Source organism: Drosophila mojavensis, unplaced genomic scaffold, assembly GCF_018153725.1.
Source record: "Drosophila mojavensis isolate 15081-1352.22 unplaced genomic scaffold, ASM1815372v1 contig_19, whole genome shotgun sequence".
NCBI classification, from domain to species: domain Eukaryota; kingdom Metazoa; phylum Arthropoda; class Insecta; order Diptera; family Drosophilidae; genus Drosophila; species Drosophila mojavensis.
Window position 1 is genome coordinate 4,650,039 of NW_025318726.1, and position 12,044 is coordinate 4,662,082.

At 38.9% G+C, this 12,044-nt stretch overlaps 1 protein-coding gene and 1 pseudogene across 1 annotated transcript in view; both read left to right on the top strand.

Annotated features, from left to right (window-relative positions):
- Nucleotides 1-8,870, top strand: part of LOC6572068 (homeobox protein abdominal-B) — a 42,742-nt gene extending 33,872 nt beyond the window's left edge. The window contains 5 exon segments of the mRNA XM_032733692.2: nucleotides 663-813; nucleotides 6,839-7,035; nucleotides 7,194-7,401; nucleotides 7,801-8,015; nucleotides 8,089-8,870. Of these exon segments, the coding sequence (XP_032589583.1) occupies nucleotides 6,841-7,035; nucleotides 7,194-7,401; nucleotides 7,801-8,015; nucleotides 8,089-8,439 (969 nt within the window). The 5' untranslated portion in view covers nucleotides 663-813; nucleotides 6,839-6,840 and the 3' untranslated portion in view covers nucleotides 8,440-8,870.
- LOC116804877 lies at nucleotides 3,877-4,478 on the top strand (annotated as a pseudogene).
- Nucleotides 8,871-12,044: the final 3,174 nt, after the last annotated feature.

A 12,044-nucleotide genomic window follows, 5' to 3' on the forward strand; every position in this document is an offset into this window, starting at 1 on the left:
TTGCACAATGCAAATGCGAAACGAGGAAACAAATTTTACGACGTGTTTGACGGCTGTCTGTTTGCCTGACCCTCTGTCTTGGCGTCTGTCGCAGTCCGCCTGTCCGTGTATTTGCCTAGTTCGGCGCTTACTTCCGCCCTTCTCCAGTCCGTCCCGACAGCGTGCACCCCTCTGCCTACGGCTCACTGCTCACTGGTTGGCTGTCATACAGCAGTAGCGAATTCATCTGCGAGGAATGCATTATTACCTGACTGCCTGACTGCCTCAGTGTCTGTTGCTCTGTCTGTCCGTCTGTCTGTCTGCCTGCCTGCCTGGTTGGTGTCAAATGCAAACAAGACGTTTGCGCCAGTCATAAAGTCGTAAGATGACCTCTCCAGACAGGCGCAAGGACGGAAACGTAGCGACTGCTATGTTGTTTTTGTTGTTCTCGTCTTAACCCTTAAGTGTGCTGGGAATATGGGCCTAAAGCGGCGTCTGCAATTAATCGCATTTATTTACAGTTTCCACATTGTTACCAGTTTGAGCATGTTATTAAATCATGGATTTATTAAATCAATTAACTTTAATTGATACATATATTAATAATAACTGAATATCTCTCTCTCTTTCTCTTCAATTTTATATAATCTATATATCCCATCTCATTCTCTTACTATTTTTAGCAACTCTAGTAGTTATTGCTGCACTCGCCCTTAATCCGCCTGAGGAAAGAGCCTCAACAGGAGTCATTTTCAGCAGTGGCCAACCAAACTCATATTGTTGCGCCGATAGCGGCGAGTATCTCCCCCTCCAGTGTCAGTTCCCAGCCACCAGGTAAGCACATATCAACAAAATTCTTAGAGTAAGCAAGGAACGACATTCCTTTTCCATATATGTATATGTGTAAGTATACTCATATATTAAATTTATGTGTTTACTATAAGAAGCTATTTCTAAGAAATTACATGTTATCGAAGTTATTCGATGTATCATTCATTTGGATAAGATAAAATAATTATACACAAATATTATAAATGGCAGCCTTGAAGGATTCCTATCTTCAGCTCACATACTATGCAATATGCGAGCGTGTGCGCGGTTGTGTGTGTGTGTCTGAGTGTATGGGAAATTCGTGTTCCAATCATTGTCAACATTTCTCCGCCCTTGTCCTGGGCCGTTTTCTTCCAATAGAAATTGTCGTAAAACGCTCATAATTGTCCATCGCCGAGTTAAATTCGGCAATTGTCGCATGGCTCGGGTCGGACGGGGTCGGTTCAGGGCGGAAGGAAACGAGACGGTTCGTACAGGGGCCCGTAGATATTGTTTCTAGGGCCTGGCAATTGTATCAATTTGTCTGTCGTAAATTATTCTACATATGTATGTATATGTGCATATATGTATATATTTACTCAGCTCATTTTGATTAATTAGCGCCCTGAAAGGGGTGCTTTTAATATATTTTCTTTTCCTATGGGTCTCTGCGTGTGCACATAATAAAGTGCGATACGAAGGCGCCTCAAATGCCAGTGCTTAGTTGTATTTACTGTTTATTATTTTAGAGGACTTCGAAAAGAGAGAAAATCAGAAGGAAACTGAAAACATCGCATGCCTTCCATGTCAATGCCGAGGGGGTCAGCCCAGTCCCTTTGCATTGAAATCTCGGCCATAGATGGCGCTGTGGTGCGGCGGACAAATATATATTTAAATCAGCCCCAAACAAACATATAGAAAAGACTTTGTTGTTGCTGCGGCACGCACCAGAAAGAGTGCATGCCAAAGTATGACTGAGAGAGAGAGAGAGAAAGAGAGTTATGTGGAAGAGAGGGAGTGGGACAGAGAGAGAGGTATACAAACAGTGAGAGAGAGAAGGAGAACACTAAACAAAACGAAAAGAGCAAACAAAGGCTAACTATGCACATGTACAGTATGTGTGTAGGCATGTGGCTGCATATGTGTGTGTCTACATGCAGTGTGCTATGTTGTCTACTGGCATGCCAAGAATTCTTAGTACGAATATATAGTAAGTGCACCTGCTGAGTAGTAGAAAATGATCGTAGATATTTATTTTTATGTTTTACGAAAAAAAAAGCAGAAAACTAAAAAATCTGATGGAGCGTTCAGTTTCTGAGTTGGCGCCCAAACTCTCTCTTCAAGTCAATCAAATGAGTACACACGTATGGGTGAACGTGTGCACGCACACCAGCGAGCTGCGTATTCATATTCATACACACACACTGTGCGTGTGCATAACGCGCGCCGCGAAGAGAGCCGCGACAACAATACCCACCACCGATGCAGCGTCACACACACACGCCGCTCGGCTCTGGTGAGACGACGACCGAGCTCGCTGTGCTGAGCATGCGCATGCGCGAGGCTCTCTTGGGCACACGGACACAAGGCGCCGCGCTGTCAGGCACACGTATCGAATGCCTTTTGTTCACATCTTGACTCTGACTCTGCCTGACTCTTCCCACCATCGCCGTCTGTCGACCGTCCCCGTCGTCTGTCGACAGTCGTTGGCTTTGTGAGAGTGAGAGTCCGACACCACGACTCCCCACCGCTTGTGCTGTGCTATTGCTGTTGCTGTTGCTGCCGCTGCTGCCTTTGCCTCTGCTGATTGTTGTCGTTTTCGCTGCTGTTGTCAGTGTAAATTTGTGCTTCGCTCTGCGCGGTTGAAGACGTGCGACGGCAGCAGCATTACCGACTTGGGTATCCAAGCAGCGACAGCCACTACGTCGAGAACTTTGAGTCAAATTTGAGGCAAATTCGTTGTCGGATTACACTCTGCTTGGAGTGTTGCGGCCGTTCGGTTCAAATATTTCATTTAGTCACAAATTCTCGAAATATACAAAAATAAAACAACTGAAAAGGCGTCAAATAATGTGCTAGTAGTATATCTGTTAACTGCTCGAGCGCCGAGTTTAATTGTTTGTTTTCATCGTAAAATCAAATTTTATGACCAGTAAAAAAAAAAAAAAAAAAAAAACAACAGCAAATAAAAAATCAAGCAAACAACTTTTATACTCCCTCTCACGCATTGGAATTTTCTCGCGCCAATTGTGCCGGTCAATAAAAATAATAAAAACAAGAATAATAATAATAATAACACAACAACAACAATATCACAATTCCGCAAACGAAACTATAAGTATAATGTTTACTAAACTTCAACAGTGAATACAAAGTACAAAACAAATAGAATAAAATCAAAACAAATAAAATAAAATAAAAGGAAAAGAAGTAACACTCGTTGTAGCAAAAAACAAAAAACAAAAATAAAACAAGTTGACCAAGATACAATATTAAATCAGGTTGATGGCCAATTGAAAAGCCCAATTTGAAAACATTTGTGCCAGCTCTGAACACTGTAGTCACCCTGTGCTCGTTCTTCTCTTTGACTCGCTTTCGATCGAATAGGTCGGCCCAGCAGCGACAGCAACAACTGTGGGTGGTTTTATGTAATTCGCGCTCTCTTCGCCCGTCCAGCACCGCTCTTCACTCTGCCGCTCTCCCTCACACGCAACGGCGTATCTCATTCAGCTCAGCTCAGCGTGCCTGCGTTTGTGGCGTGTGCGTGTGTGCGTGTCGTCTACGTGTACGTGTGTGTGTGCGTGAGTGAAACAACGACTGAACCGACTAGAATAACCGTAAGAAACTGTTTTCATATGACTGCGAATCAATTCAAATCAAAGCGAAAATATTGGGAAAATCTTGAATCGAATACAATACGTTTCAGCTGAACGTAAAAATTGTTGAAAACAATTGAAAAACAAAAACGAAATTGAAACAAAGACCAAGGAATAGTACGAATCACTCTGATCTGTGGGCCAGGGCTGTGTCCCGATTGGTGTGTTCGGTGTGTTGAGAGTGATCCTTTTGTTCCCGCCGACTGACTGAACCGCATTCAAAATAACCGTAAATATTCCACCCCTCCCCCAAACCCCAACCATCCCGCTGGCGTGCGCTCTCTACGACCCCCACGATGTCTCGGCAGTCGGGTCGCACGCCACTGCCGGGGCTTGGTGGGGGCCGCATCATACACATCCTCATCCACATCCACATCCACACCCCCACCCCTCCTCGACGTCCGCCGTGCTCCAACACCACCAGCAACAGCAGCAGCAGCAGCAGCAACAACAGCAGCAGCAGCAACAGCTGCAGCAGCAACAACAGCAGCAGCAGCAACAACAACAATTGCAACAGTCCGCGCAGCATTTGCAGCAACTGCATCACCATCCGCACCATCACCACCACCTGCCTCAGACCCAGCCACTGCATCATCATCTGCAGCATACGGTTGTCTCCTCCGCCTCGGTTGCATTGTCCACGCCAACTTCTGTGCTGCAGCAGCAGCAGCAGCAGCAGACGACGCCTACAACACATTCCACACCTACGCATGCTGCTATGTATGAGGATCCCCCACCTGTGCCAATCGTGCCCGTGCAGCAGCAGCAACAACAGCCGCCTCTCCAGCACCTGCCCCCGCCACAGCAGCAACAGCAACAGCAGCAGCAGCAGCAACAACTTACAACAACTCCTGTTGGCAGTGCCCTTAGTCCCGCCCAGACGCCTACTGGAACTGCCCCACAGCAGACTCAGCATCTCACATCACCTCATCATCAGCAGCAACAACAACAACAACAGCAGCAGCAGCAGCAGCAGCAGCAACAACAACAGACGCCAAACAGCGCCCCTAGTGGCGCCACCTCAAGTCTCCAGCAACAAAGCTCTGTTGTGGCATCTGGCCAGAGCCAAATTGTTGCGCCAACAACAGCGAGTGTCTCTCCCTCCAGTGTCAGTTCTCAGCAAGCAGGTAAGCCCTCAAAGCTACTTCCAATTGGAGTTGTCAGCGACAGCGACAGGCAAATCGAAAATCCAATTGGGCTTGCAATTCTCATGCAAATAGTCATTCTACATATATTCCCTTATTCAAAGACTCTTTAATATATGATCTATTCACAACATGTGAAATTTTTATTTCTGTTCGGAATCTCTAAGAATTTATATTTATATTCCACTTACAATTGATTTTTTTTAATGAATTTGGACAGTTGCATATGATTAGATAATGATTAATTTTTTTTTTTTTTAAAGATATTTTTAAGTATAATTTAATATAGTTTCTCATTAATAAACTCATTGGGTATAATATTCAAATTACATAATATAAATTGAAGATGAAATAGGAATATGAATAGAAATAGCAATTAGGATACTAATGGCTAATTAATAATAAGAAATATTATTTATAAGCCTATGAATCTTTATAAAACGTTCCCAAATAAGGGTGATTAAAAATGTTGGTGTTCAATTTAACCGAATTCTAGAAGTTGTAGCCATCAATAATAAAATATACAAAAAATTTACATAATCTTATAAAATGCTGATGAATTTATAATAAGACCATAAAAACAATTTCAAAATAAATAGAAAAACAATATAAAAAAATAATAAATTAAATAAAAAATATATATAAAAATATAAAATATAAATATAAATACATAATAAATAAAATAAATATAAATATAATTTTCAAAAATAAAATACTAATATTAAAAATAAAAAAATTAATTAAAAATTATTTCTATAGAACTACAACTGCGAGGTGGTTGTCTGTATATATGGTATGAAAAATATGTTCAAAAAGAATGAATTACTAGATTATGGGTTAGCATGCAATAAACTCTTCATAGAAATATAATATTTTGTTTTCTGAATAAAAGTAGTTTGATCACAGGAATTAGTTTACAATTTTTAGATAATCCAAATGTAAATATTCTTTTATTTATTTATTTTTATACTACATGTATTTTATAAATAAATATTTAATGCTCAGGTATTTTTTAAAGACTGTCTCTATATTGAAACTAGTTGGGGTATTATTATTATTATAATTATTATTATTATTATTATTATTATTAATTAGTAAATATAATAATATTAAATCAAAATTTAGTTTATATTTAATTTAAAATTTTAATTTGAACGTAGCAGTCGGGCGTTACCGACTGCGGAATACTCATTCACATCCCATCAACAATTTAGTAGTTACCCAACTGGGCGTAGACACCTCATTTTTGGTCAGTTTTTAGAACGAGATAACGGTACCCTAACTGCAATATTTGAATGCTTACCCTCAAAAAAAGTGAAAATTACAGTGTATTTTCCGATATGCCTTAAAGAGGCGTAAAAATTATTTTTTGGGGAATCGATAGGGGAGGCTACCAGTAACTCAACTATCTAAACTTGAAGCTTCTAGCTATTATACTTTAGGAGATATAAACTTTTCCGATTTGCCACGCCCATAGTGGGCGGATCGGGAAAATTTTAACACTTTATAAATCGGAGATATACACAAGTCTCTAGCTTCAATAGCGCCGAAATAGATTGCGTTCATACGGACAGACGGACGGACGGACAGACGGACAGACGGACGGACAGCAAGACGGGCATTGCACAAAATCAATATACTGATTCACTTTCGTGAATGAGTATAAAAATACGCAGCTATAACTAATGTTATAATAAGAATTCTCTTATTATTTCCCTATACAGTAACTAACAAATTTAAGAAAATTTCAATTTATTTATTTTAATATAATATTTATATTATTATATTTATATATTTCAATATTTAAAAAAATAATGTGGGCTTACTCATAGAACTGCTTTAACTAATGCAGTTCTATTACAACGCTATTTCTAGACTTTAAGAGTTAACCATATACGTATATATATATATATATATATATATATATATATGTCTATAGATTTAAGTGCTTTATTAAGAACGAACAATGTTCGTTGAGCTGTGTTATATGACAGGTCATCAATAACCCCGATGTATTGTATTTTACAGACATGTCCATCTCATTAGCACCAATACATATACCCGCGATCAGGCCTGGCTTTGAAACGGACGCAACGACGCCAGTTAAGCGGCACGCGCATCCGTGGCCGTACGAGAATGAGTTCAACCAGTACCATGCCTCACCGTACTATCTCGATAGGGATCGCAAGCCTATGTTCTACGGCTACCCCGAGACCCAGTTTCAGGTGAGTGCTCGAGGCCAGCAGCAGCAGCAGCAGCAGCTACACTGACTTGCTCTCCGGCTCAAATCGTGCCGCATAGTCGACTCGGCCGTCTCGTAAACAACTCAATGTCAACCTCACCTTTGCTTTTCCACCTTTCCCCCGCGCCTCCCTCGCTGTAGCCTGCATATTGGCCCAACTATCGCGATCAGCCAACCTCCGCTGCAGCGGCAGCCTACATGAGCGCCACCGACGAGCGCCATGCTTCAGTTAGTGCGGCAGCAGCGGCGCGGCAGTCAGTGGAGGGCACCTCGCAGTCCAGCTACGAGACGCCCACCTACTCCTCACCTGGTGGGCTGCGCGCCTTTCCCGAAGCCTACTCGAGCACAGGTAAGTCGCAACAGCCTTCCACTCGCTTTATCGCTGTTCCACTTTGATTTTGCCCGTAGCGAAAACGACGCAACTAGAGAGTTTGCCGTTTAATTAGCGTATTGGAAATATCTGTTCGATAGGCATACCTACATATATGTATATGCATGTGTATTTACCCCGACACCACCTTCGAGTAGCCACTCCCAAACAACCCTCCGATATAAATAGCAGAATATAGGAAGATGATTACAAACAGTTTTAATATTTACTTAATATTTAAGAATGCATATAATATAAGTAGCATTTGAAATGAGGGATAGATAGATAGTTTTAGATTTTATTTTTAATTAGTAAAGTACATGATGCATTTTATATGTGAATTCTAATCATTAATATATGTTTGTCATGTGTCGCCAGGCACCTCTGGTGGCCTCTCGGTAGGCGCTGTCGGGCCTTGTACGCCAACGAATGCGATGCATGAGTGGACCGGACAAGTGTCGGTGCGAAAAAAGCGCAAGCCGTACTCAAAGTTCCAGACGCTGGAGCTGGAGAAGGAGTTTCTTTTCAATGCGTACGTCTCGAAGCAGAAGCGCTGGGAGTTGGCGCGTAATCTACAGCTGACGGAGCGTCAGGTGAGTGGAGATGGGATTGATAATGAGTGCAACGATTGTAATTGGTTCGCATGACTCTGTGGTGTGTGTTTAGGTGAAAATCTGGTTTCAAAATCGACGCATGAAGAACAAGAAGAACTCGCAGCGACAGGCCACGCAGCAGAACAACAACAACAACTCCAGCAGCAACCACAATCATGCTCAGGCCGCACAGCAGCACCACAACAACCACCATCTCAACCTGGGCCTGAGCATGGGTCATCATGCCACGAAGATGCACCAGTGACCTTTGGACAACAGCAACGCCGGCGCCATGGGCTTTGCCACCTACTAGCATTTGGCCAATCCCCATCCGACGTCGCAGCCACATTTCGAGCCCCATCTCAGTTCGAATGCAATGTTGAACCCGGTCAAGAACGAGATGATGCTCGACTTTACGTGCTAGCTGAGAGACGAGATCCACAACCGAACCCTGTATGCCAAACACATCGGACTCCAGAGAGCAATTTGAGGGCAGGAATGTGGCGGGCGACGAGGAGGGAGGCAGCTAGGAGCCTAAGAGCTGGCGTTGCTGTTTTATTCAAAGTTTAAACCGTTGGCTCACCCCAACAAGAGTGTCGAAATGTTCTTTAATGAAGTACAGTTAGTTGATAAGTCCGTTCTTGAAGTAACCCTATATAAAAGCAAAAGCAAAAGCAAAAGCAAAGGCAAACAAATGTAAATCACCCAGTTTATTATGGCTTGGTGCAGTAGATGCGTGCAGTTGCAGAGTTAGCTGCATGAAACTTTAATGTAAACAATATATGAAAACTGGGAGAGGAAGAAGAAGAAGAGGTCGAAGGAGCAGTAGAATGATGCACATTGAATATTTGAAAATACTTTGTGAATATTTGAAAATACTTTGTGTATATTAAATATATCCTTCGGCTTTCTTTCTCTCCATCTCTCTCCCTCCCTCTGTCTATCTTTCTCTCGCTCTTTCTCTCATAAATTAAAGCGCATTATTAATTAATTTTGAACTATAAATATTATATGCATATACGAAATAATATCCATATTAATTATGAATACAAATACAATTGAAGTAGTAGATTTTAATGTAAGCGCAGGTTAAATCCAAGTGTAGGTCCACAGCAAGTTCTTCAAACGAAACAAATAAATTGTTTAACAATTTTTACAGACAGCACAAGATATATATTCACACACACACACATATGAGCCCCAAATATATATATATATATATATATATATATATGTATATAAATATATATACATGTATCTGATCACACCACACAATATGCAATTCAGTTAAACAGAGCCGGACTTTTAGCATAAATTTTGTCATTACAAATATTGTTCGTTGTGTCGTGTTTCTTAGGTAAATATTAAGTTCCTGTATATAAACTAAGACATAAAGCGCATCAAACGAAAAACGGATGCCCTCTGAAACTGAAATGGAACCGTCTGAAATCAATTTGTGGTTTGTCAGTAAAAAAAAAAACAAAAACAAAGAAAACGAGATATTAGTAAAAACACAAATAAAGAAGTAAAACAAACAAAATTATGAATGTAGAAATTTCGAATACAAAAGTCGAATTAATTTTATTGAAATTTATTTGATGTCTGTGCATAATTACTTCATAGTTAATGGCGCTTTTGATCTGACACAAGAAAATAGTGAACGCTAACGTAAAAACATAAATTAAAACTAAAACTAAAAACAAATGAAAGAAACCCTAAAGAAGGAAATTCATTTAACTAATAACATTTAAGAAATACACGTGGAATCGAATCGAAGGGAGTTGAGCAACAATTAATTTACAATACATACCTTAAAGCTACTTACATTACAATTATATATAGACTACATATATATATATACATAGTAAGGCACACACACATATATATATGTTTATATATGTATTATGTATATCAACTCAGCTTAATCCTGATATTACATCTAAGTTCAGTTATGTTGTGTAATTATCGAATTTTTGTTAATGTTTTGCTTCATACATTATATAATATATTGTGTACAAGTATGTCTACATACATGATTGTCGTATGCCTATATACATATGTATATATACGTATGTATACATACACAGATATACTATACATACATACTTAATTATTAATGAAATTATTTCGCCAATTGCTTTATCCTAGTTCTTGTATTATTATTCTTTCACACCTTTTGCATAAGTTGTAGTCTAAAGTCGGTTATGTTTATGCTTATGTTCGATTATAGTTTGTTTAGAAAATTTTTACATAGCATTAGCAATTCTCTTTTTTAAAAAGTTAATTATTGTGAATAAAATAAACAAATTGCAAAAATTAAATCCAACAAATATACACAATTTCCAAACTAACGCAGAGTATACTCTTGTAACTCATTTAGCTAATTCGTTACTTTCCATTTCATTACTGAGTTACCAAAATATCTTGAGAATTCGGTCAAAAACCCTCTTGGTTCGTCTATTAATTTTCGGATTATCCAATCTTAGTTTTAATATCCTTTCTTTATTCCTTTGAGTTCGATTTTGATTTTGGTAAGTACTTCTGGCCCCTATTAAGGCTCTTGTCGCAGAGGTTATCGAAGCGATTCAAGGACGACCTCTCAGCATCGAATTTATTCATAAGCATCAATAGAAGTTACTAATACAAAGAATAAATAAACATATACAACATAAATTTGCAATCTATTTGAAATACAAAAGCTAATATTAATTTGTACTAAAAGTTCCGATAATTCAAGTCAATTATTATTTCCTTTGTTTATTTATTTGCATACATTTCTTTTAAGAGTTACATTTCTATTCTGAGTTAGCGTTAACGTTTTTATTTTCATATAAGATAAAATGCAGCGCTTCTACAAATGAAATCTAGATTGAAATAGTCTTGTTTTGAAATATGTCATAAGGTTAAATAAATTATTACGTAACTGTGATGTCTGAAGTTTTATTTACAAGTATGAAAGGCATCGATACAATTTTTTTCCCCTAACATAATAAATCAACCATGGGATATTTACTCATTCACTTTGTTTTGAATCTAATGTGCACAAAGTAAAATTTTATATGATGTTAATATCTATCGATCCGTTGTAAATTATGCAGATAAAGTCTACTGATAATAATGATAATGATAACACATCTAGTCACAAATTAAAGTTAAAGATCGGATAATAAATATGGAATCTATCCATAGCGGATTGTTTCTATATTAAAGATACACCAGCTCCTTCCATAAAATAAAACACAGCAAATGACTTCTGGAAGGAGAAGTCTGAAACAGGCCATGTTTCATTTCATGAAATGTATGCATACTTCATTAGGGTTATTGGTAATCCATCTCTGTTTCTCTGACTGCCCGTCAGTTAGAGTTATAATATTCCGTTAGAGTATTAATATTTAATGTAGCTGAGGTTCACTCAAATTTGTTCTGGATGGCTTCTACAGAATAAAACTCAATTTATGCTTATTGGATATCTGCTTCAGCATCAGACAAATGAAATCTTTTTCGCTTATTTATTTACTTATAATCTCTTGACTTGACAATAAATAATTTGTATTACATAGAGAGAGACTGACAGTCGTCAGGCCCATCAGTCCAATGGCGTCAGGAATGGCAGGTGCAGTGAGTGCCTTCTCTTTATACGTCTGGCTTGTGTATAGTCAAGTAGACTTATTGCTAGCACTCTTACATGGTTATCTAGCCTCTGGAGATACCGTCTGCTGAGTCTTCCTCGTAAGGAATATCGAGGTCTCTGTGCAAGACAGAGTTCCTGCCTATGGGGGAGTATCCACCGACAAATCTAATTTAAGAATCTAATTTGCTACTTGAGTGATATTTATATAGAATAGAATAGAAATAAAAGTTAACATAAAACATGAAAGTAAGCAAGTAGTATCTGAGGTATCGAGGCAGTGGACTCCCTATTGCTTATTTATTTTATAGCATAATATTTTAATGACCTTAGCAGTTAATACATTATATCTCATCGTACCTTTTAATTCATCACCAGTTGACCAAACAAATTAAAGTAAG